At 34.1% G+C, this 27,260-nt stretch overlaps 1 protein-coding gene across 2 annotated transcripts; it reads left to right on the plus strand.

Annotated features, from left to right (window-relative positions):
* dmtn (dematin actin binding protein) lies at nucleotides 1-26,155 on the plus strand. 2 transcript variants are annotated; one of them, XM_051908186.1, is made up of 16 exons: nucleotides 1,241-4,076; nucleotides 12,804-12,863; nucleotides 13,185-13,247; nucleotides 13,434-13,589; nucleotides 13,887-13,931; nucleotides 17,193-17,325; nucleotides 17,417-17,461; nucleotides 17,642-17,785; nucleotides 19,443-19,552; nucleotides 19,809-19,914; nucleotides 20,280-20,344; nucleotides 22,657-22,705; nucleotides 22,968-22,975; nucleotides 23,302-23,367; nucleotides 23,666-23,746; nucleotides 24,985-26,155. In XM_051908186.1, exons 2-16 carry the CDS (start codon nucleotides 12,855-12,857, stop codon nucleotides 25,096-25,098), a joined length of 1,194 nt encoding a protein of 397 aa, XP_051764146.1. In that variant the 5' UTR covers nucleotides 1,241-4,076; nucleotides 12,804-12,854; the 3' UTR covers nucleotides 25,099-26,155. The 2 variants fall into 2 exon arrangements, 1 of the variants encoding a protein (XP_051764146.1); XR_007932071.1 differs by lacking the exon at nucleotides 1,241-4,076 and adding an exon at nucleotides 1-287 and having other exon boundaries at nucleotides 22,968-23,746.
* The last annotated feature ends 1,105 nt before the right edge of the window (nucleotides 26,156-27,260 follow it).

Below are 27,260 nucleotides of genomic sequence, written 5' to 3' on the forward strand. Positions count from 1 at the left end.
CTGTAAAAGATGCTTCATACGCACATCTCCTCCACAGCGGTGGTGTTTCAAAAACTACCAGACCGCGTTTTAGGGGAGTTATTAGCGCGTTTCGAGTCAGCTGACGCCGAAAGCGACTATGACGCACAAAATGAGGTCTAGGTAGACAGCTCACTGGTGTTTGAGATACAGCCAGTGTGGCACGAGCATATGAACGCGTAATCCACGCAATGATCTTGAGTGAGACCTTTGAAATTCTGCATTTCTGGACTGAAAGGACAGAATAAACCGCTGCTTTACAATCTGAGGTACGACAACGCGACATATATCTCACTATATAGCTGGGATGCAGTGGAGTAAAATGTGCAGGCTATAAATGTTCAGATTATTGATGTGCAGTCATCGTTTGTTGTTGTTTGATGATGTATGATGGATGTACTTGTTATTATTTTGCCGTAGTCGATTATAAGCATCAGTAGAGGTTGTGCTAGAGGCATCATCACACACTTGTCCTTCTACACGCACAAGATTCTCACGATCTCTAGAGGACAATTTCAAATAACTGTTGTATTTGAAAAACGTCGGATTGGGATTAAAAAGCCCGACTAGAAAATAAAATATGTCGTTTCGTTAGGCCATGCACAGCTGTAACCTTCAACAGAATCTTGACTTGAGACCTTAAATAAGGAATGTTCTGTGTATAGGCCTGTCCTTTAACTGTCCTGCATTATAATTCATAACTCGAGTCATATAATTAACAACATTTAGCCTACTCAATTTGCATTTAAACAAATTGATTCAATTAAATTTCGGCGATATATAATTGCTTTTTTTAATTTTTTTCTAATTACATTTATTTGTACCCTACAAGCGTCACGAAATAACAGCAAACAGAGTAAATAACTAAAGAAACGAAAGGAAAACAGCAACAGTCTTACTGCTGGCACTAAAAGACGCGCCCCCGAACAGCTGCGCGTCCCCGCTGATTCAGTGTTTTCCTGTCAAAAGCAACAGGAAACTACTGCTTCCCTTAAGGATAGCTCAGTCCTGCAGTTTTTTCTTTGGAGCACTTCTTATTTTTCATTGGTAGTCCAAATTAATTAAATATACAACGATGTCTTATTAATATCAATTATTATAATGTATTAGGCTATTATTATTAATGTATATAGACCTGTTTTTTTACTAGTGGGAAATTACCAGTGTTTAATACCAGACGCTCTGATTCGTATTCATAGAAGGATTGCCTGTACACAAAAACAAACAAAGGAGCAATTTGCTGTCACATTTCCTCATGAGCACACACTCTGAATTGACAGCATTGATGGTGGCAGTGAAAAGGCTTTCTCATCATCAGATAAAAGGCTGTAAGATGTAAGGAGCAAAGAGTCACATGTTAACTGTGTAGATCCAGAGATTCTTCAGTCACTGATGGCATATTCCCTGCGATGTCTTTACCTGTAGCTGAATATATATTTATTTCATATTCCTCATGACTTGTTTAAAGACTGTTGTACTGAAACAGATGAAGATGTGTAGTGATGGTGTATAATGAAACACTGAAGCAGACTGATCATCTGTTTGATATTAGACAGCAGATGACCTCCTCTTCCTGTTTCATTTAGATCAGATTTGCATGGAAAATCAATGCTGAATAGAAATAACATTTCTATCCAGTCCAATTCTATTTTATTCTATTCTGCCTGTTCTAGATCCAGTTCTCTTCTATTCTTTCCTGTCATATTCTATTCTATTCTATTCTATTCTATTCTATTCTATTCTATTCAATTCCCTTTTGCACTTTTTAAGACAGGAAAGAGCTATTCTATTCTGCTCTCTTTTATTCTATCATATTGTATATTTCCTCTATTCTATTTGTTCTATTCTATTCTATTCCCTTTTGCACTTTTTAAGACAGGAAAGAGCTATTCTATTCTGCTCTCTTCTATCATATTGTATATTTCCTCTATTCTATTTGTTCTGTTCTATTCTATTCTATTCTATTCTATTCGGCCTAGATCTGTCCCGTTCTCTTTTCTTCTATTGTGTCATATTCTATTCTTTCCTGTCATATTCTATTCTATTTTGCAGTTTTTAGGATAGGGCTAATCTGTTATATTCTGCCATATTCTGTTAATTCCTGTCCTATTGTATTCCATTGTGATGTTTTTTGGTCTATTATATTCCAGATCTATCTATGACATATTCTATTATTTATTGTCATATTCAATTTTATTCTATTCTTTAGAATAAAATTCTATTTTGTTCTTTCCTTACTTGTTTATTATGGTCTAGAACTATTGCCTCCTTTTCAGTCATATTCTATTACTTTCTGTCATATTCTATTCTATTTATTTTAGGACTATTCTATTCTCATTGGTTCTATTCTATTCTATTTTGCCGTTTTTAGGACTATTCTATTCTATTCTTTCCTGTCCAGTTTAGATCCATTTCCTTCTAGTCTATTGTGGCATATTTTATTATTTTATTTCTGTCATATTCTATTTTATTCTTTCCTTATTCATTTATTTTGATCTAGAATAGATCTATTCCCTTCAGTTCTGTTCTGTTATATTCGATTAATTTCTGTCATATGTTATTCTATTCTTAAATTTCATGTCTGGTCTAGATCTATTTCCTTCCCTTCTTTCCTATTTTATTGTGTTCTGTCATATTTTATTATTTGTTGTCATATTCTATTCTGTTGTATTTTGCAGTTTTTGGGCCGGGACTATTCTATTCTATTCTATTCAATTCTATTCTATTCCTTCCTGTCTGGCCTAGATATATTCCCTTCTCTTTTCTTCTATTGTCATATTCTATTCTGTTCTATTTTGTAGTTTTTAGGACTATTCTATTCTATTCTATTCTATTCTTTCCTGTCCAGTTTAGATCCATTTCCTTCTAGTCTATTGTGGCATATTCTATTCATTTCTGTCGTATTCTATTTTATTCTTTCCTTATTCATTTATTTTGATCTAGAATAGATCTATTCCCTTCAGTTCTATTCTGTCATATTCTATTCATTTCTGTCATATGTTATTCTATTCTTAAGTTTCATGTCTGGTCTAGATCTATTTCCTTCCCTTCTGTCCTATTTTATTGTGTTCTGTCATATTTTATTATTTCTTGTCATATTCTATTCTGTTGTATTTTGCCGTTTTGGGGCTGGGCCTATTCTATTCTATTCAGTTAAATTTTCATCTGTTTTATATCTGTTCTATTCTGTCCTATTCTGTCCTGTCCTAAAACTGAAAAATGGGCTGTAATACTTTGTGTGAAAATGTATTTTGAATAGAGTTGTGATAAGACATTTTCCGGCTCCTGATGGTCTTCTCCTGTCATTCAGCTTGCAGTGACGTGATTCACTAAGAGTGTAAATTGAGAAGCATTTCAGGTTTAATCAATGGGACACTAATCTGATTGAACAAATCCAGCAGTCAGTCTCTCAGTCTGATGGTCTGATCTTCACAGGATTGTTGACTGAACTAGTCAAGACAATCCAGAGCTCTGCTAAACCCCCAGGCTTATGACCTGGATAGCACTACATGCGGAATAAAACCAAGCCTAGAATAAAGAAACATGGCTGCCCAGACCACGTGCAGCACATCAGAAGTGAATGGGAGGAGTTAGGAAGGGCTTGTTTTCTGGGACGTGATGTGCAGCATGGTCATTGTTCAAACAAGAAAGATCTTCAAGAGGAGGGCTTCCTCAGGCTGTTTATGTCGAGCCAGAAACACAAGCTCCCCAGCTCCTCAGCCCATCACATCGCTTTCCCAGTGGAGCAGGAAGGCCTCACCAAGGTAATGGCTCCTGTATCCATCAGCGCTGCTTGGAGAATTCTCATCAGACGAAGCAGAGCGTTGCCCTGGTGACGCAACCGACATGTCTGATTGGGCGTTGGCTGCTCTTGGTCTGCTGAGATAAGTGCATTTCAGTTTGGGTGGAGAGAGAAGTGGGTGGGGTCTTCTAGACAGCATGCAGGGAAAGAGAGACGACGAGGACTGAGGAGAACGGGAGTAGGATGACAGGAAGTCTGGATCTATCAGCGTAGGATTTCCTCTTCATCACAGAGCTGGAGCTGAGGTGGAATCCTGGTGTGTATTGTGGCTTGTTTTGCCTCCAAAATGACCCTTTCCTTTCCGACTAATCATGGTTGGTTCTGCAATCCCTTCCTTTATTTTTTATTTTTTCTTTCATTTTTTTATGAAGCTATGGATTTTTGGTGCTTGGTCCTGTTCAGTTTTTAGTTGTTTTATTCCATAAACTTATCAGTTTTTTTTCTGTTTCCTTTGGTAAAACCAAACCAATTTATTATATTCAAGTCCAGATTAAAATATGGCTCATTTCCTTTTGAAATTCAGCTGTTTTAAAAACATATATATGATTTTAACTCTCAAATGGTGATAAAACTCCTATTTTATGCTTGGAAGTGTTGTGATGATGCTAGAAGGTGGTCTTTTTGCCTCATTATGAGTGTTAGAAGATTTCTGATAATTTTCTTAATCAGTATTTTTGTCTTTTCTTCCAGTAAAAATATCTTTAAAACAAGAGAAATTTAACAACTGTATCAGATATTTAGTTTTCAGACACAAATACTGATTAAGATTTTGTAGTGAGTAAGAATCATATTCCCTCACTGCTTACTCATGCACACTAAACCTCTCTGATGGGAGATAAGGATATTCTCTGGATCTCGTGAGTGCACTGCCTTGCTTCCTTATTACTGTAACACGCACTGTTTTCAGTAATGCTTGAAGCAGGCCCATTAATACCGGTCTGACACACTATGCTGTCTTTAACAGAGTAGTGTTAGTAATGGTAGATCATTTAAGCTTTTCTGTGGTTGATCAGCGTATTTTACTACTACAGTATGCTATGAGCATACATGCAGTTCATATGGCCTCAGTGCATGAATACAGTGGTATAGTTGAATTTTAAAAGCTCTTCTTACAATTTGTAAGTGTATCGATAGTAATAACAGCCCACCAGCTTCTTAATGTCTGTGTAAACATGTAAACATTTAAAGTATATTTTGTTGTTGCTTATTATTTTTATTTAATTGTATTCATTTTATGTCTAGGTTGTTGGTTAAAAGAGGTTGTCGGTTGAAAGTTAAGAAAAGTTGTTGCTCATTATTTTTATTTAATTGCATTTATTTTATCCCTAGGTTGTTGGTTAAAAGTTAACATGAAAGACAGATGCTCATTTATAATGATTGTGAGGTCAAAGGCAACAGTACCACTAGTACAATAAAATAGTATGATTAAAAATAGTATAATTTGAATTGAAAAATTAGCACACAAAAAAATACTAATAACATTGTTTCATTTAAGTATTCAAATCCATTTTCAATTGATCTATAATAAAAGGAGTTTAACGCTTTTAAAGTTATTATAATATACCAGTCAGCACATGACCAACCTTCAGTGTTGTTCTTTCAAAATTGGAAAAAAAAACGTTGAAACAAGTTTAATGCTAAAACGGTTGTAAACGGTTGTAAAGATAGCCTTACTGTGAGCTACGAGGTTGTTAATCCATGGTATTTGCTTCTGCTGAAGCCGTCAGCCCGCATTATCTCAGCTTATTTTTTAAAATAATCATGTTTAACAGTGGAATTCCTGGTGAAAAACTACATTACCCATGATGCTGTACAGAAAATTACACCAATCAGAGTTGAAAAAAGCAACACATTCAAAAATAGCTCTTTAGCTCCGCCCTCTCCCATGAAGTACTGCGAATGACATAATCGAGTCGATCTCTCTACGCTTTCAAAATACTGAAATGTTTGTGTATATATATATATATATATGCATATTTTGCAATAAACTTAAAGGGACAGTTCACCCAAAAATTATCCCATAATTTACTCACCCTCAAGCCATCCTAGGTGTTTATGACTTTCTTCTTTCAGCCAAACACAATCAGAGTTATATTAAAAATATAAGGCTCTTCCAAGCTTTATAATGGGAGTAAATGGTACCCTAGATTTTGAAGCCCAAAAAAGCACATCCATCCATCATAAAAGTAATCCAACCCCAGGGGGTTAATAAAGGCCTTCTGAAGTGAAGCGGTACGTTTTTGTAAGAAAAATATTCATATTTATAACTTTATAAACTATAATCACTGACTTCCGGTAATGGTCGTACACGAGCCTAGTTCTGGTGGAAGAGTAACCCCTGACCCGACACATGACATATTGACGAATGCAGAAGCACAGAGGATAGAGCAAAACAAAACACCGGTCATGAATTAGAAGTCTAAAACGAGAATCTTTAAAGAGAAATATCTGAAGATTTCATTATAAGAGAAAAGGAGCTTGAGTTCGTTGCCCAGCACGATTTGTTTGAACCGTGAGAGGCGTCTACTCTCACCTAAGCTTACACTACTCCTACATCATACGTCGGGTCAGAGGTCACTCTTCCGCCGGAACTTGACTTGGGTACGGCTGTTACCAGAAGCCAGTGATTATAGTTTATAAAGTTATAAATATGGATATTTTTCTCACAAAAATGCAATGCTTTGCTTCAGAAGGCATTTATTAACCTACTGGAGCCATATGGATTATTTTTATGTTGGATGGGTGCGCTTTTTTTGGGCTTCAAAATCTAGCGTACCATTCACTCCAATTATAAACTTTTAAGAGCCAGCATAATTTTTAATATAACTCCAATTGTGTTTGGCTGAAAGAAGAAAGTCATATACACTTAAGATGGCTTGAGGGTGAGTAAATTATGGGATAATTTTAATTTTCCCATAATTTTCATAACCCTTTAAAATAAATTGTTTTTACACATATAATCAACATTTGTAAATGAGTACTTTTATGTAGTTTCTCCATCATTTTTAATTCGATTATGCTGTTTGCGATGCTTCATGGGATTGTAGTTCTTTCCCACACTAAAATCGTTAAGTACACAGTCTTCTACCTTTGTCTTTTTGTCCTATTTTAAAAAACTTTTTTGCTTCATATCAAAGTTCGTAATGTTACGATTACCCTCGTAGCTGATTGGCTTGGTTCATGGCTTATAACTCTTTAACAAAGACTATTTTAAAATCCCAATGGGAAAAATTTATGAAAAAAAAAAAATACTTCCAGAACCAGCGCTGCTAAAAAAAAAAAAAAAAAGGGGGCGGACACTGTTGCATTAAGATAAAGTTGGTTAATGCTTTTGACATTGTCTCTGACTTCTGTTAAGATCAATATTGTATGTTGGTCACTATTATAGTGGCCATTACGACTGTTTAAAGGCAGATAGATTCGCAGTAGTAGAATTCACTGTGAGAGAAAATCTAAAAACAATCGGCCTTCTCTACCTTTTGAGGTGATGTGTGCTATCAGATTCCTGCTGGAACAGCAAATATCTCAATTTTTATGTGCACCAGCAATATCCTGAGGTTCACTACAAGCCACAGCATAAAAACACAATGAAATGTATGAAATCTCCACACAGTAGGTAACTGGTCAGCGAAACTGGTCATGCAAATGAAAATATCCCCACAATTATTTAAGTGCTAAATTATCTTCTCAGCATGTGAATCACCACTAAATCAAACTTTATTTGAGCCTGGTGCTCAGGGACTCTTCTTAGCCAGATTGAACTTGAATTACAGACAGCTTGATGCACATGGGTCCCTTCGTCTTAAATGACAGGCCATTTAGATTGTGCTCAGGGTGATCAATCACTTCAGTAAAGTGGTGCTGAGGGTCTTCAGCACACATGCTGTCTCAGTACGACGTCCTTCACGCCAGAGTAAACCTGACCTGAGCTGATCGCTAAACCTTCTAACCAGCAGGGAAAGCCGTCTATGGCTGAGATCAGTAGAGGGTGGAAAGGTGGAGAAAAGGAAACCAACAGTGATGTTTGGTGCTACAATAGATTCCTCTCTCACTGCATTTTCTGTCACAGATTTGTTTTTGGCAAACATGGAGGTTTAAAATAATTTTTTGGTTTTAGAATAAATAGAAAAGGGAAGGTTTAATATGCTGTTTAAGGGTAAGTCTCTTAAAACTGCCAAGAAAAACATGAATTACCAAAATCAAAAGAAAATTGGCAACACTTTACAATAAGGTCCCATTAGTTAACGTTATAGATAATGCATTTACTAATAATAACTGACAATGTTTTTGTTACATTTGTTAGATTATTTATTCGTCTTTGTTAATGTTAGTTAATAAAATACAACTGTTCATTGTTAATTTTAGCTCATGTTATCTCAGTTCCAGTTCTCAGTATTTCATTTTAATAATGTGTTAGTAAATGTTAAAATGAACTGAGATTAATAAATGTTTTTTAATAAGTGTTTTCATTGTTAGTTCATGTTAACTAATATAACTAATGTTAAAGAAAGAAACATTATTGTAGTGTTATATGAAAAATTAGATTAAATCTAGACAGAATTGAAGAATTAGAATTATTCTTATATTTTAATATTTATAATTTTAATATTTTTTTAATCATTTTATTTTGTAATCTGAAATATAATTACAGTATTTAAGTATTTTTATGATTATTAGATTTTATAATTTAAAATTATGGTTCTGTATTTTTATATTTATTTAATTTTATAATTGGAAATATTATTGCAGTATTTTATTAAAGCATTTTTAATAACTATTTTATTTTATTATTTGAAATTTTATTTAAATATTGAGATTGAGAAGTTGGATGGACATGAAAATAATGTCACATTGCAAGATTTTATTTTTTTTATTTTTTCGGTAAAAAGTTATTATTTTGTGCAAAATATAACTTCTCATTTTTTCTTTTGATTTTGAGGTGAAATATAACCCAGACATTTCTTTAGAGATTTACCCGTAAATGTTATGCGTTTCCCTTGACATTTTGTCTTATTTTCCCCCTGAAGCAACACATGAGCAGTCAAAACAAACCGGAACGAACAAGCTCTAGCATTACCCCGAGTGAACTTCATCAAATCAAAAAGATGTTTTTGCAAATAGAGCATCTTTGTCGACTATTTTAATGCAAGGAAATGGATTCAAAACGCCTTGAGGCTTGTACCCTGCTTAGAGTTACTTATGCTCTTGTCATAAAATATTCAAGGCTCATCCTTATATGAAATTGAAATTACTGTTAAAACTAATTAGCACATTAAAGACTGCCAACCCGAAACCATCTGTACTCAGTATAATTCTCTGCTGTTTTCTGATGCTGGAACCTGATAAATTCTGTGGACAATTCTCTCCTCAATGAGAAATTGGGTGAGCAATCGTGATGTCACTTCCCCTCCCCCACACTAACAAGATGTCCCTGCGTCTAATGAATTAATGTCTCATTTCATAAAGACATTAGTCCACTGATCCCCTTTGTGGAGATCAGACGGATGGTGTAACTGTTTCCTTCATATTTATTCATACTGACAGCAGCTTTTATAGTCAATTCTTCCAATAACTGGGCAAAAAGATAGTACCGCCCCCAACTGATGCAATTGGTTGAGCCAATGTTGCTGTGTCGGGCTGACTGGGATGATGGCAAGTTTTAAAAGCATCACAGAATCAGTGTTATTATTGTTAATTAAACTATTAAAGATCATTTTTGTTAGTTAAAATAAAGCTAAAATAAAATAAAATAGAAACACTAGATGGAAAAACTTACATTAGAGCTGTTGCCTACTATCTGAAATAAAATGATGTACTAAAATTACAAAACTGAAATAGATATAAATGAAAGCTAAATAAAAATAAAATAGAAATATTGGATGAAAAACTTTAATTAGATCTGTTGCCTTGGTAACTAAAATCAAACGAGTTGAAGTACTAAAATTACTAAAACCAAATTGAAATAGATATAAATAAAAGCTGAATGAAAATAAAATAGAAATATTGGATGAAAAACAAATTAGAACTGTTGCCTTGGCAACTAACTGAAATCAAATGAGTTTAAATACTAAAATGACTAAAACTGAAATTGAATATAAATGAAGCTAAATAGAAATAACATAAAATAGAAATATTGGATGAAAAACAAATTAGAACTGTTGCCTTGGAAACTAACCGAAATCAAACGAGTTGAAATACTAAAATTACTAAAACTGAAATAGATATAAATAAAAGCTAAATAGAAATAACATAACATAGAAATATTGGATGAAAACTTACATTCGAACTCTTGCCTAGGCAACTAACTGAAATACGAGTTGAAGTACTAAAATTACCAAAAAATGCAATAAATATAAATGAAAGCTAAACAGAAATATTTTTAAAAAATAATAATAATAAAAATGACAAAAGCACATACAAATTCTAAAGCTTAAAATAAAAACTGATAATATAAATGATCATTCAAAATATGATTTAATACTATAACAGTATATATAAATAATACTAAAATACACAGAATCTCAGTGTTTACACTTTTTAGGGGGGGGGATCAACTTAATTACATATTTGTAATTATTTGTAATTATTAATTTAAACTGAGTTAGGAGAAATAACGTTCTAAATACACTTTCCGAAGAAAAGGTTCTACATAGAACAGGTTCTGTCCGGCGCTTCATATATAGAACCTTTCAGGGGTTCCCATCATGGGATCATTTTATGGATTTAGTTTTAATTATTTTTTTTTTTAATTTCATTTTTAATTTTAATTAAATTTTATGACTTAAACAGCTCGTAAAAATTCTTGATCACTAGAAAAAAATAAATAAACAACCCGTAAAACATGAAAGTACAATGCAATCATTTAAGACATTTCTACATAGAACCTTTTTGGCATAAAGGATTCTTTAAAATTGAGTCAACAGTCCTAGGGTTCTATATAGAACCCCTTTGAACCTTTTTTGTAAGACTGCAGTTTCCTAAAACAAATAAATATGCATCTCTGAATACAGTAGAAGCTACGTGTGGAATAACCTTGTTATCCAAACATCCTGTGTTGGGTGATGAAATGTGTGTGATATCAGTGGGCGTGTTGAACACCCTCAGTGGGAGGATAATTTAATGGATCAGCTCAGACTGAATTGCAGGAATGCTCCGGTGATATAGTCTGCTAATGTGAGATGGGCTATAGGGACTTTTTAATGCAGAAACAGTTTAAATGAACTCATCTGAATTTGAATGTTGTTTTGGAGCACACTGTATTCACAATTCTAAAATTGTGATTTATATTAAAACTCATAGAAGAATATCAAGACCATCTTTCTATTTCCAATTTCATTTTTATGTTTTCCAAAGTATGGGAAATGCCTTGTAAAATATTGTTTTCCACTAAAAATATCTCAATATACTTAGAACAAGATTTGAAGGTTTTAAAAATGTTCTTTAAGAAACAATCAATACTAAGACTTAATTTAAGAGGATATTTTGATTTAAGCATAAATCTAAGATAATAAAGAAAAATAATACACCACTGTTCAAAAGTCTGAGATCAGTATCATGTTTTTATTTTTATTTTTATTTTTTTGAAAGAATTTTGATCAAAAGTGGCATTTATAATGTTTTAAAAGATTCTATTTCAAATAAATGCTTTTTATTTATCAAAGAATCCTGGAATGTATCACGGTTTTCATAAATATAATACGCAGCACAACAGTTTTCAACAGTTGTTCAATAAAGCATTAAGCCCCATGAAGCCGTGGATTATAGTGAATTTATAACAGCTAAGGGGCACGATCTGGAGCGGGGTGCCTAAAACCCCCTTAGCTGTTATAAATTCACTGTAAATCACGGCTTCACGGGGTTTATTGCTTTTATAAAACGGTTACCACACAATACAAATATTAAAGCCAAAAAAATATGTATCAATGCAACTTTCATGAAGTAAAATCATTAAAAGGCTTCCTTCCGCTGGAAAAAATAGACCCTGACCTTGAACAGCAACAGAAGTTACATTATTACACCATTAGATGGCAGCAAAGATTGTCTTAAAGAGCGAGGCACTCAGTCGCAAAGACTTTTATATTAAAACTTGTTGTGAACACGGAACAAGGCGCAAATGACAAATGCTTTGACTAGTGCTGTCAGTGTCAGCAGGGCACGGGAAAACCCATTAAATGTTAAAAGGACAAGATCACAGCAAATTCAAATTGATATCTTATTATGAACATAGGACTGACCTGAAGGAAAATGCTAAATTTGAATGCAGGTAGTACACTCAGTCACTTGATATCTCTCACACAATACTCTTCTACATAATACAAAAAATACAACACAATCAATAGAGAACAAACATATGTTTACGTTGCTAAGACAGACGCAGCAACATACACATTCAGTGGCGTAGCGATACTTATGTAATGCGGTCAGCTGTATGTTTTCGGGACTTTTACAAAGGCTTTGAACGCGGCTCAACCAATAAGAAACAAGGGGCCGGAACTATTTTTATAACTACGTTTTATAAATTCAGCTTTGCCATCACAGGATTAAATTTTATTTTCAAATATATTCACATAGAAAACAGTCACTTTAAATTGTAAAAAATATTTCACAATATTTAATGTACTTTTTAATCAAATAAATGCAGCCTTAGTGAGAATAGACTTATTATTTTTTAAAATATTACCAACTCTGGAGTTTTGAATGGTAGTGTACATAATAATAATATATTTCTTAAAATTCAAAGTAAAGAAAATCTAATAAAGAAAAATAAAAAACATAATTCAAGAAATATTTTCTGAGAATAAGTCTTGATGTCTTACACGTTTTTGAATCTCAATTACATTTTTTTAAGGATGTTAACATGTTAAAATGAGATAAAAAATAAATATACCCAGGTAACAAAAAAGTTACTTTTAGAAAATACCTACAGCAACCTAATTTGTTTCTATTTTGAATTCACGTTTGGCCTTTTTATGGTTTATTGCAGATTTGTGTAACTGGAAGAACAAAGAAGGGAGTTTTATTGTTTTCCTCAGTCATGCAGAAGGTAAAGTATGTTGATTTTCTTTCACCTTGTTGCCATGAATCATTGATCTCCTAACACTGGGCTTTCGGAAATATTTATATAGCTTTTTTTATGTTCTCATATACTAATCTATATTATATTTCTGACAAAGTAAACCCATTGAAGTATGATCATATCTGCACTGGGTTTTTTCCACTTAGTGAGAATGGAAAGGGGGTGTGGCTGAGTGACAGACATCATCAGTTTGATTGATGATATTAGATATAGGTCTTATTTCTCATTAACAACATGTCATTGGATAGGAGCAGTTAAATTATGACCTTTGACCTTTTTGACCTGCAGGCAGGGACGGCCCCGTCTTCCCGGGGTCCAAGTGCTCCTGGATCCCCAGCCACCTCTATTGTGGTAAGTAAAACTAGCCTGGCCACTCAATAGCTTTCAGTTTCACAGATAACACTTTCCGTTTTGTTATCTGCCATAAAGCACATGCTCAATATCCCAGTTCCTAGGAACCCCATGAGGCATTTCAGAGGACAACTGCTTCTTTCACGCCAAACTGAACTCAGCCTCTTTCTTTTTAACTCCCCAAAGGCACGAATGGACAATCAGGTCATTGGATATAAAGACTTGGCTGCCATTCCCAAAGACAAAGCCATACTTGAGGTGGAACGGCCAGATCTGATGGTGTACGAGCCGCATTTCAATATCTCAGCCCTAGATCGAATGGGTCTCTCCAGAAGCAGAGAGGTCAGAAAAGAACCAGTGTCTCTTTAGATCGAGTCTTTGTTTCATTGTACCATTGGGAAACATTTGAGGAGGTTTATTGTACATTTTACAACTTCCACTTAAAGTGGAATCAATATATGTGTTTTGGCAAACAGGAAGCTGAATATAATGGTGAGATGTAACTTTAATGTGATTAGTCAAGCTTTGTTATGCATGTTAAATCATTTGTGTGTGTAAAAGTGCACTTGAATGTCAGGCCTTGAAGACGATGCATGTACTGTATGTGTGTGTTCTGTTTTCTCTCCCTGTCTCCTCCAGAGATCAATGTCACCTCATTCTATCTCGCCCCCTCCTTCCCCTGAGGTGAGACATCAAGCCTCTGTCAATCAGGACGGTCACTAGTCACTGATCACTACTTTTAACTATCACATTTATCTTCCTGCACACTTCAAATGTGATTGTTTTACTGAGCCAGTCAATCAGTTAAATGACACTGCCATTTTAAATGACATTCAGCTTCAGTTGTATTTCAATTATGTTTGCTAGAATGAATATGGACCAATGTACTTTAATTTATTTAATTATTTTATTTAATTTCATTCTCATTAAAGACATCCACTTATTTTCCATGTTATATTTCATTTTAGTTTTTAGTGTTTTATTTAACAAAATTAGTAGGGTGAATTCAGGTTGATTGGGACACTTTTTCTAAATTATCTCAATGGCAAAACGTGTCCCAATCACCCTGAATTCACTTTATTGAATTTCAGTATCATCCATTTATTGGTTATTGGCCATAACATGAAAATAATTATTGTATCGTTATCGGACAAAATTTTAATATGATTTAATTTGTATTAATTATATTTCATAATATGAATTAGATTATTATATTGTAGTATTCTAATATTTTTTAAATAATAAATATGAATTAATACTGAATGTGAATTAATAATGAATTATTAACATTATTAATCATAATAATTAAAATTAAGTCTTTATTCACTGATTAATATAATTAATTTGTATTGATTACTATTTAATACTATAATATTACAATATTGTTGTAATATTTAATATAAATATGAATTAATAATTTTATTAAAATTTAATTTAATGTCTTTAATTCACATATTACAGTTCAGGCATATACACATTATTTAACTAATCATTATTTAGCAACTATCAAAGGGAACACCCACTTATTATCCATATTATATTTCATTTTAGTTTTTAGTGTCTAGTTTTTAAAAAAGTACTATTGAATTTTAATATCTGCCACTTATAATAATTAGCAACATATTGTAATCAGCTAGAATTTGAATGTCATGAATTTTAACATGATTAAATATTTATTAATTATAATAATATTATTCATTATAATATAATATTTTTAAATACTGAATATGAATTTAATATACACTGCTCAAAAAAATTAAAGGAACACTTTGAAAACCCATCAGATCTCAATGGGGATGAGTATAATAGATCTCTATACTGATATGGACTGGGTAATGTGTTAGGAATGAAAGGATGCCACATCGTTTGATGGAAATGAAAATTATCAACCTACAGAGGACTGAATTCAAAGACACCCTAAAAATCAAAGTGAAAAAATGATGCAGCAGGCTAGTCCATTTTGCTGAAATTTCATTGCAGCAACTCAAAATGGTACTCAGTAGATTGTATGGCCCCCACGTGCTTGTATGCATGCCTGGCAACGTCAGGACATGCTCCTAATGAGACGACGGATGGTGTCCTGGAGTATTTCCTCCCAGATCTGGACCAGGGCATCACTGAGCTCCTGGACAGTCTGAGGTGCAACCTGGTGGCGTCGGATGGACCGAAACATAATGTCCAAGAGGTGTTCTATTGGATTTAGGTCAGGCGAGCGTGGGGGCCATTTAATGGTATCAATTCCTTCATCCTCCAGGAACTGCCTGCATACTCTCGCCACATGAGGCCGGGCATTGTCGTGCACCAGGAGGAACCCAGGACGCACTGCACCAGCGTAGGGTCTGACAATGGGTCCAAGGATTTCATCCCGATACCTAATGGCAGTCAGTGTGCCATTGTCTAGCCTGTAGAGGTCTGTGCGTCCCTCCGTGGATATGCCTCCCCAGACCATCACTGACCCACCACCAAACCAGCCATGCTGAATAATGTTACAGGCAGCATAACGTTCTCCACGGCTTCTCCAGACCCTTTCACGTCTGTCACGTGCTCAGGGTGAACCTGTTCTCATCTGTGAAAAGCACAGGACACCAGTGGCAGACCTGCCAATTCTGGTGTTCAATGGCAAATGCCAATCGAGCTCCACAGTGCCAGACAGTGAGCACAGGGCCCGCTAGAGGACATCGGGCCCTCGGGCCACCCTCATGAAGTCTGTTTCTGATTGTTTGGTCAGAGACATTCACACCAGTGGCTTGCTGGAGGTCATTTTGTAGGGCTCTGGCAGTGCTCATTCTGTTCCTCCTTGCACAAAGGAGCAGATACCGGTCCTGCTGATGGGTTAAGGACCTTCTACGGCCCTGTCCAGCTCTCCTAGAGTAACTGCGTGTCTCCTGGATTCTCCTCCATGCTCTTGAGACTGTGCTGGGAGACACAGCAAACCTTCTGGCAATGGCACATATTGATGTGCCATCCTGGAGGAGTTGGACTGCCTGTGCAACCTCTGTCGGGTCCAGGTATCGCCTCATGCTACCAGTAGTGACACTGACCCTAGTCAAATCCAAAACTAGTGAAAAACAGTCAGAAAAGATGAGTGGGGAAAAAAATGTCAGTGGCCTCCACCTGTAAAACCATTCCTGTTTTGGGAGTCGTCTCATTGTTGCCCATCTAGTGCGCCTGTTGTTAATTTCATTAACACCAATGCAGCTGAAACTGATTAACAACCCCCTCTGCTGCTTAATGACCAGATCAATATCCCAGTAGTTTAACTGACTTGATGCTACTCTCTGATTAAAAAGTGTTCCTTTAATTTTTTTGAGCAGTGTATTATTAACATTGTTATTCATAATAAATGTATTCTTTCTCCACTGATTAATATTATTAATTTGTATTAATTATAATTAATACTATTGTTGTAATATTGAATGTTGATATGAACCATATTAACTATTAAAATGATAAATTATTAATAATGCTTTAATATTTAATTTAATGGTTTTAATTTACATTATTGTAGTGCAGTCATATAAACATTATTCAACAAATCATTATTTAGCAAATCTCAAAAGAATTATCCATATTATATTTCATTTTAGTTTTTAGTGTATTGTCTTTTAAAAAATGTAATGAATTTTAATATCAGCCACTCACTGGTTATCGGCTGAACATGAAAATAATTAGCATCATATTGGTATCAGCCAGAATTGTAATATTGTGCATTCCTATTTAGCTAAATTTTAACTTACTCTACAACTTTGAACAGTGGAATCAAATGGCATTCTATTCTGCTGACTTCCGTTAGCATATTTTACAGTAAGGCATGAGTTTGCAGTGTCATATTATTGATGCAGACAGTAAAATATGATGGTTTGGCTTCTGTTAACATGCTGAGTGCTTAAATTGTGTCCACTCTTTACACCACGCGAGTGCGTCAATATTCTCCTGTTTATTCAGATATTTGCCTCAAAGGAGTCGAAGGAATGGCCAGAGCAGGGGTCTCCAGGAGGGTCTAACATGGGCTCCACGGTGCAGCTCCGCAAAATCAGCTCTGCCTCCAAAGGCCCCATGCAGCACTTCCACAGGCCAGGTACTTCGTTCATGCTAGGGTTTTTATAGCACAATAATATGTTTCATAATCATTCAAATATGTTGTAACTGTACATCCATTCATGTTTCAGACAGTGGCACCAACATCTATAAGAAGCCACCAATTTACAAACACGGTATTTGTTCATTTATTTTTTTATTATGTTTTTTGTTGTTGTTGTTGTTGTTATATATTATAGTTAGTGATCTTTACCTCACTTTCATGTATGATCATTGGTTTTCCAAGGTGTTAGGAAAGATTAACTGGTAACATTGTGCTTGTAATGTTTTGATGTTTATCTTCTCCCTGTCCTCAGACAGAGAGACTGTAACATCTCATAATAAACAGGATGTCATCATTGAGTCCTCCAAGTTCCCAGCAGCCCAACCACCTGATCCTAACCAGCCTTCAAAGATAGAGACAGAGTACTGGCCCTGCCCACCCTCTCTAGCTACTATGGGTAAATGCTCATCAGCTTTTATATTTCTGTTGCATTGGACAGTAGCCCCGCCCGCAGTGACATTTTATTGGTCCAAATTCTCGCTCCACACAGCTGTATATTGAAGGTGATATGTGTCGGGGGGTTTTCTCATTCTGTTATTGCAGCTTTAGAGAAGTATGCAGAGTTGCATAAATTGCAGATACAATTTGAGATGGTTATCTTTTTATCATATATATTTGTTTGAAATGTCTGATTCATATTACTAATTTGATTAATTAGGGGCCAATCACCAAAAGTGCAGAGACCCCTATTGTATCCATTAGTTTTCTTCTACTTCCTCTTCCTTCTTCTTTATCTTTTCTACTCTTGAAATCTATGGCAGCCCATAGAACTGTTTGTGGGAAAATGATGAAATATGGCACACAGAGCAAAGTCTGAACAGTAACCTCAGCAATTTTGGAGTCTCTAACTCAATCCCTCTAGTGCCACCAACTGTCCAAAGTGACACTTACACTTATGCTAATAACTTTTGAACCGTAAGGGCTAAAAAAACTAAATTCTTTTTTTTCCTCTGATTCCTTAGCAAGACGATTAGATTGCATCCTATGACATCCTAGACAGTTTGTCCGATTTTCACCGAAATTGGCTCACATCATCTTCAGACCATGCTGGCAAAAAGTTATTAAAAGCTTTTTGATAGACCAAAACGTTCTCAAATACCATGCAACGAATTTGACAAAGAGCACGTCAAAATGGACGCAAGGCTATAACGCCGCAATACTTTAGCGTATTCAGACCAAATTTGGTATATGTCCTCACAAGCATGACCTGAGGTTACTTGCAGCATTTCGGCACAGCGCCACCTACTGGTCAGGAGATATGAAAAATGGCTATTTTTGCTTATAACTTCTGAAGTTTGCCCAAAAACTGGTCTCTTTTAATTCAGTGCAACATACCGAGTCAAATGATACCCATATTTCCCATGTCGATCTTTTTGGGTGCCGGCCATTTTGAATTTTGTCATAAAATGCTGTATTTATAAACTTAATGCTGGAAACTTTGTGTCCTTCCTCATTAGTAAGTGTATGTTGATTGGCCGAATGCATGCGAAACACTGGCACCCGGCATTTTGAAAAGCTGTGTAAACACAAACATGAAAAACAGCAATAGATGGATAGATACCAAAGTCCAGGCACTTCTCAACCTTTACGCTAAGAAGGAAATCCAATGTGATTTTGAAGGGACCAAGCGAAACATGATTATGTATTTCTGCTCAGCTAGCAACATTGGGCAAACAACATAATACTTTTTCGAATACAGTTTTCTTTCTTTATTTAACAGTTCTATCTTGTAACGTATAAAATAGGACTGTTAAACAGATCTTAAACTAATGAAGACAGAGAATGTGCTCAAGTCATTCTCAGCGCTGTCCAAATTAAAGTCCCACACAACAACCAGAGCGGCAGGACATAAGTGATGGCTTACGTCACTTCAAAGTTCCAACTGGCGGTGCGAACGCAACCAGAAAAAATGGTCCTAGGGGAACATTTAGTTCTCGGGGGACTCCCCTGGTGGCTAGTTCCTTATTTTAATAACTAGCCAGTGCAAAAGCCCCTTCATTGGTACATACTCAAGGACGATAAACTTTTTTACAATGCCTGTCAATTCCTCGCAGAGATCGAGTGGAGGAAGAAGGCAGCCGAGCAGGGAAAACCAGTGGAGGACGATGAGTTTGAAGACCTGACTGAAGATGCAAAGAGACTCCAAGAACAGGAACTACAGAAGGTGAAAGCAGCTTATGTCTGGAGCAGGACTCACTGTCTCACATCAATACATCCTGTTAAGAATAATATCCCTCACTGTATGTCTGTCTCGAATAAATCAGACGCTGGGCTGGGAATATTTTCTCTAAGGCTAGATGATTAAGTGTTTTGTTTGCAGGCCATTAAATTGAAGTGAGTGCTGGAAGAATATGCACACACAACATGAGGCCAGCGCTTAATGGAGCTCTCTAATCATGACTGGGCTGTTTGTTTTTCAGATACAGTCCAACTTAGGCAAATTGATCCTGAAGGAGGAAATAGAGAAATCAGTGCTCATCCGCAGAAAAACACGTTCCCTGCCAGATGGGACAAACATACATTTGGGTATGTGATGTCTGTTTTAGTCTTAGTGCACTTCAACAGTATTGAGTATTTTTTGTATGCGAGAAGGTTCCAAGAAGAAACATCCATTTAACATCCATAGAACCTTTCCATTGCACAAAATATTATTTTTATAGTTGAAAAAGTTTATTAAAATGTACTTTACACTAAGAAAAAAGTTCTTTTAAGAACTAAAAGGTTCTTTTGGGAACCAAGAATGGTCCTTCTATGGCATCACTGCTAATATTGCCCCCCCCCCCCCCCCCCCAGAGGACACTCAGTGATGAAATACATTTGTGTGAATAGAAAATCTATAGAGAAATGTCTATTGTGCTTATAATTAAATGTTTCATTTACATTCATTGCAGGATCATCAGCCAGTGCTACTAAATCTGCCTCTTTACCTCCTTGCAGTAGAACAGGCCTCACAAGGGTAAAAGAGATTCATCTTTAAAGGGGTCGTATTATAAATTTTAATCATAATATGTTCCTCCCCCCAATCCCGAGTGATTTTTTGCATTTAAAATTCAGAGTTATTGAAATATTAATGAATTATGTTAGTAATTATTAATTGTATTAATTGTAATTAAAATGTCTTTTTTTACTGATTAATATCATATATATTTATTTGTAATAATAAATAATAATATATAATATCAATTAATAACATTATTAATTGTAATAATTAACATGCAGTCTTTTGTTTATTAATATACATTTTTTATTTGTAATATTAATTATTAGCACTGTTAATTTTAATGATTAAAATATAGTCTTTACTGATTAATATTATAATAGTATTTTATACAAAAAATATTAAATATGAAACATAATATTAACATATTAAAATGTATTAATAATATTAATTATTAACATTAATTGTAATAATTAACACATAATTTTTCTTTACCGATTAATACCACTTGTTTGTAATATTAAATATGAGTATTAATTCATAATATCAACTATTAAGATTTTTCGAGTTTTCCTCCATCTTTCTGACCATTAGATGTAAACATGATGTTTTTGCTAATGTACCTTTAACCTCTGGTCCTCTTCAGTCAAAAATGACTGAAAAATTTTACGTTTTGAAATTTTACTTTTTTTTTTTGCTTCATCGGAATGGGATGACACTTGTGACTTTTGTCGCATTAGCTATGTGAACACTTGGCTCCTTTGCGGTCGAAAATGACCGACAAAGGAAATTAATGGGAAATACGAAAAAGTACGAAAACTCAGATAATCTTTTGGTGGTACAAACTACAATTCAGCCACTGTGCAGAAAAAAAGAAAGAGCACAGCAATGAAGGGGTGACACTCTAAAATGTCAAGAGTGCAAAATAGACACAACCCCCACCCCCTCCCCCGACAAAGCAGTAAAAAACCGAACAGCAAGAAAGAGGTTACGCAAGACTACATACCAGACACACCCACTCAAACACAAACTCACTTACACACATGCAGAGACACACACACACACACACACACACACAATACACTATTATACACACAAATTAACTGGTGTGGCTGTAACAATATGGTAAAATTGAGCCAAAAGACTCAAATAAAGAGGCTGAAATCAGATCAGACCCAGATTTATTAAGCTGTGATAAAACATACCTTTCTGTTTGTGTTACATTTTTATTGAATTTTGATGTTATGTGTAACAAAATGTCCTCCTCTGTGTTCAGTTTTGACTGTAGTAAAATTAATGTAATTTCCGACACTTTAAATCCAAATTTAAAAAAAAATAATAATAATCTAAACCTTGACAAAAAGTAGTCTTTGAGAATGTCTTAGCATAAATCCAAACCCACAACTTAATAAAAATAAGTATTTATGTCTAAAAAACACTAGAGAATTTATAAGCCACTTCATATAGAACTATATAGGAATCTAGTGGTTACATCATGGCATTACATAAGTTTTTCTTTTTTTACTCCCACCAGATGGCACTAATCTACCTTCAAAAAATTGGATTTTAAATGCCTTATCTCTAATGTGTATTATTTTCAATGGGAAAAAAATAGCTAATAAAAATTGTGTACATATTGCATAGTATCATAAAATACCCTCAAAATGTTAAATAATAATCAAAAAATAAATATATTTTATACATATATTAATATATATATATATATATATATATATATATATTTCATTTTCCTGAGGAAAAAAAAAAAAAAAAAGAAGTTACATTTCAAGGCTTCAGTCACTTTTGACTACGAAGGAGCCTAAGTGTGACCCCTAAACGAAGAGGACTAGAGGGTTAAGCCTGTGTGTAAATTTGAATATGTAAATACAATCTGTTTTGATTGGCTAACCTCTTTGCACAGTGCTTATTTAAAAAAAGATTGGTTTGCTGTCATGTCCAACATAGTTTGGATGGTATAAATATGGGCAGCCACATAATCTTTTCTTAAATGGGGCATCATAAAAGCCGTTTTTGGATTTTGAGATTGTTTAGATCACATGTATCAAACTCCACCCAGCTCCAAAACCCCTGCCTGGAAGTTTTTAGTAATCCTGATGCTGGACAGTGGCCCTCCAGGAACTGAGTTTAACACCCCTAGTTTAGATACTACATTGAACTGTTTTATTTCAGAAAATCAAGGTAGATATTTCATGTGACCCTTTTAAAGACATGCCAAGCATGTGGCAAACATACCAACTGTGGTTTAAGATGTTCCTTTGGTCCTTTAGTGTCTCTAATATGAGTAATTGTTTTTTTCTTTCTGCATGTAGCTGCAGTCCGCAGACTTTACCTCCACAGACAATGGCAAAGTAAAAACAGGTAAGGTCAGAAAATGTATACACAAGCAAGATTCTCATCATGTATTAAAGTTCCATTATAAATGATATTAACAGCATAACAATTTGAGTGTGATTTTGAATGGAAATGAACATGACTATGAACAAATATTTAGTACGCCCCCCTTTGATTGAATGTTTTTTAATGCTTTTGGACCTCTATGTATATTACTGAATATTTCTGAAATGATTCTGTGTTATTTTAACTCATTCTAATTTTTGTTTTTTCTTTATATGTTCCTCAGGTGTACAGGTAAGACAGCTTTGTTTATTTGATTTAACAAGCATGGCGTTTGGGTTTTATAACTTGCTGACAGCTATAGGCTCTGACATGGAAACCACATCCTGTTCCTGCTACTAATGTATCTTTACCCTGACATTAGCCTACACTCCTTTTTCATGGCTTCTGACTCATTTAATCTCCACATACTGTTTACATACTTAATAATGAGTCAAATGAACCTGATTCATTATTATGGACGTAATGAGACCCTCCTCTCTAAATTTACCTGTTTCATATTGATCTCCTTTGTCCTGGGGGCCATTTTTCTCGGGAATGGGGTGGTGGTGTCTTCATAGAATGGCGATTCACAGAGTGGGAGAATGGACAGAGGAAACTCTCTTCCTAGTATTCTGGAACAGAAGGTGAGGCAGATCTTAAAACCCTCCAAAGTTTTCATGCTCTGTTTCTCTCTTCTAACCCCATGCCATATGTTCACTCACATCCATGTTGCTTCTAAGCCTCGCATCCATTGAATGCAGAATTCAATATGGCAGTATCACTGAAGGCAATATCGAACTGAAAACTTTGGAGGCTGAATGTATAGTAAACATTCTCCTTTTAACAAGCCTTTGGCCTGTTTTCTGTGTCCAATGAATCAAAAAGGATGGGTACTGAATATAATGTCCCCAAAATATAATAAAATCTCACCTCTCCCTTCAGATATATCCATATGAAATGCTAATTGTGACCCACAGAGGGCGCAGTAAACTTCCTCCAGGTGTTGACAGAACCAGATTAGAGGTAAGTCACAAATAAGCACTAGTTAACATTAGTAAAAAAGTTAATGTTTAGTTAATGTAACAGTTTGAGGTCCTTGAAAGGCAAAGTGTGTAATTTCCTTGCAACTATCAGCTCAAAAGAAAAATAATATTAATAAAAGAAATAATATTAATATTAAATAATTATTAAAGTATTATTATTATTATTACTATTATTACTGCTACTACTACTATTGTTATTATTATATTGTTTTCCAAACACTCCTATGACAAATAAATAATTTTTAAAATACATTTAAATATTCCAATCAATTTGTTCATTTATTATTATTGTTATTTATTATTTTCCCCCAAACACTTTAAATATAAATTAATATTTTCAAATTGTTCATTATTATTATTACTACTTTTCCAAACACTCCTACCACAAATAAATAATACAGTACATTTTAATAAAATAAATATTGTTTTCAATAAAGTATTATTATTATGTTTTTCAAACACTCCAAGACAAATAAATAAATAATATTTTTAAAATACATTTAATATTTTAAAATTGTTCATTTATTATTATTATTATTTATTTTCAAACATATATTTTTTAAATAAATAATATTTTTAAAATACATTTTAATATTTTAAAATTATTCTATTATTATTATTATTATTATTATTCATTATTGTTATTTATTTATGTATTATTATTTAATTTTTCCAAACACCTACCACAAATGCATTTATTTTTAAATACATTTTAATTTTTTTATTCATTCATTATTATTATTACTACATTTTTCCAAACCCTCCTACCACAAAGAAAATTTAAAAAATAAATAAATGAATACATTTTAATAAAACAAATATTGTTTTAATACATTTGGTATTACCATGATAATAGCAAAAATAATAATAATAATTATTATTATTATTATATTTTTCCAAACACTCCTACCACAAATAAATAAATGTTAATAAAATAAATACATATAAGAAATATATATATTTTTTTTTCTAAATATTTTTTATTTAAAATGTTTTAATTAAAAATATGACACACTTTTTCTTTTAGGCTTAAAAATGACTAAACAAATATTATGATTATGGTATCTTATTTGGTACAACAATAAGCAGAATTTTTTATATAATATTGATAATATTTAAAGTTAAGTTGTAGGTTTTTGTCTTTAATAGAGGCATCTACTATATACACATACTGTATACTGTAAACTGACTGATTGTTTTTATTTTGTCTTTTAATAGAGGCATCTGTCTCCAGAAGAGTTCCAGAGCTTATTTGGAATGTCCATCACAGACTTTGATCGTCTGTCACTATGGAAACGGAATGACCTGAAGAAGAAAGTGTCCCTTTTCTAACATTTGGACATTTTGGACTTGGACACTGAAACACTCTCCCTCCAGAGACGCTAGTAATATCCACTCTAATCTAATACGGATGCTATGCAGACATTTCAAGATAAGCAAAGAAGGTGACGCAGCATTACAAGATGTTATTTCAATCACATATACAGCAGTCTCTCTCTCTCTATATATGTCTCTGGTGTACATAATAAAGACAGGATGAAGATTCTCACATCCCCTACTGTCGCTCCATATCTGAAAACTGGGATTATTAGTGATGGAATATCAATTTCATAAACTGCTCCAGCCCTTTCTTTACGCCTTATGTCTATTTCAAATTCTTAAAGTGCCCAGAGAAGTTTATAATAATAGGCCTATATATTTACACAAAGTTTAAATCGTAAACCATCACTTTTTTCAACTGTGTTCACTGATATTACACTATAAACTTAATTTATTGTATCCCAAACATGTATGGCACTGTACATATACTATGTTATTTTTGTCTATTCCTGGTGTTGATTCAGTTCAGCTTTAACAATCACTAGAGGAACATTTCTAACACCTAGAAGAAATCAAATGTTCTTTATCATTCATTAAAAAATGCATGGACACTGAGTCTACATAATTTATTGAGTTTTACCGATAAAAGGCACTGCGATATATGACTCCTATTCATGCTAATAGCAGCAGTGTTATTTTGTAGACTAATATGAAATATCTAAGCTCAGGCTCACTGGAAAGCTCTGGCTTTTGGTTCTCATACACTGTTCGTGCTTCATGCAGTAGGTTGTAATTACTGAACAACACTAGAAGATCTTTGTTCCACACAAAGCCACTAACAATCCATTTACTTGGATTTTGATGTCGATGCATACCTGCCTAGTTGCATACCTGCTATAGTTGGTCTCCATTGTGGTGTCTTTTAAAATGGCATAGGTGTTATCAAATCATGCACTGCTTAAATGGAGACTGTCCAACGATTATGTGTCTGGTCATAGTTGTGTGCCTCATCACCGTTTTTCTGTAACAAGTTTTTCTGTAATGTTGAAAAAATAAAAGCTTCATGTTAGATTTTGTGTCAAGAAACATTTGTTAGGTAAATTCAAATTCACTGGGAAAGAAAACGTCGCATTAATACTCTGCTAACTATGTGCACATGTATTGTCTTGTTAAATAGAAACCTAACATTCAAAAGTTTGGGTTCTATTCAATTCAATTAACTTTTTTGTAGAGCGCTTTTCACAATACATATAGTTTCAAAGCTGCTTTACAGAAAATACATGTCAACATTACAATTTAGAGTAATCTGTTATCAGAGATGACTGTGTCTAAATTATGTGATTTCAGAAATGTACATATACAAATAACACAGTTAGCTAACAATGTATTAATTTAAGGCAGAAACAATGAGTTCATGGAAGTAATGAAAACATGTAAACAATGATTAGGATATATAGAAAAATTTGGAATGGTGCATGTTGATCCAGAGTTTGCGTCATCTGAAATCCTTGCAGGGGTTGGGGTCATCTCTTCACAGGTGTTGAGGTATCTGAAGTCTTCATAAGAGGCTGGATCCAAACTGGAGCTGATGTACTCTCCCGAGATAAAACAGAGAAGCAAATGGAGAACAATTAGCATAGCTAATTCATAATGTTCATTAATGCTAATGTTCATAACATTAAGCAAAGATAGTCATGTGCATTTTATCTGATATAACTGGAGTATAAGGTTATGAGATGCATTATGTGAATGCTTGGCAAAATAAATGCGTTTTTAATCTAGATTTAAACTGGATGAGCGAGTCTGAGCCCCGAACATTGTTTTTTATTCCAGAGTTTAGGAGCCAAATGTGAAAACGCTCTCCCTCTTTTAGTGGACTTAGATATCCTAGCAACAACCAGAAGTCCAGAGTTTTGTGATCTAAAAGAGTGTGAAGGATTGTAGGGCAATAGAAGATTGGTTAAATACACAGGAGCTAAACCATTTAGGGCCTTATGGGTCAGTAATAATACTTTATAATTGATACAGAACTTAATAGGTAACCAGTGTAGAGATGATAGAATTGGTGTTACGATCATATTTTCTTGACCTGGTAAGAACTCTAGCATCTGCATTTTGGACTAATTGTAGCTTGTTTATTGAGGATCCAGGACAACCAGCTAGTAATGCATTAC

The sequence above is a fragment of the Ctenopharyngodon idella genome, chromosome 10 (assembly GCF_019924925.1).
Source record: "Ctenopharyngodon idella isolate HZGC_01 chromosome 10, HZGC01, whole genome shotgun sequence".
In the NCBI taxonomy this organism is placed as follows: domain Eukaryota; kingdom Metazoa; phylum Chordata; class Actinopteri; order Cypriniformes; family Xenocyprididae; genus Ctenopharyngodon; species Ctenopharyngodon idella.

Coding starts and splice junctions, on each gene's coding strand:
- dmtn (XM_051908186.1), top strand. Junction 13,932..17,192: donor CGCCCCCTCCTTCCCCTGAG/GTGAGACATCAA, acceptor CTGTTTATTCAG/ATATTTGCCTCAAAGGAGTC. Junction 19,915..20,279: donor TGGGACAAACATACATTTGG/GTATGTGATGTC, acceptor CATTCATTGCAG/GATCATCAGCCAGTGCTACT.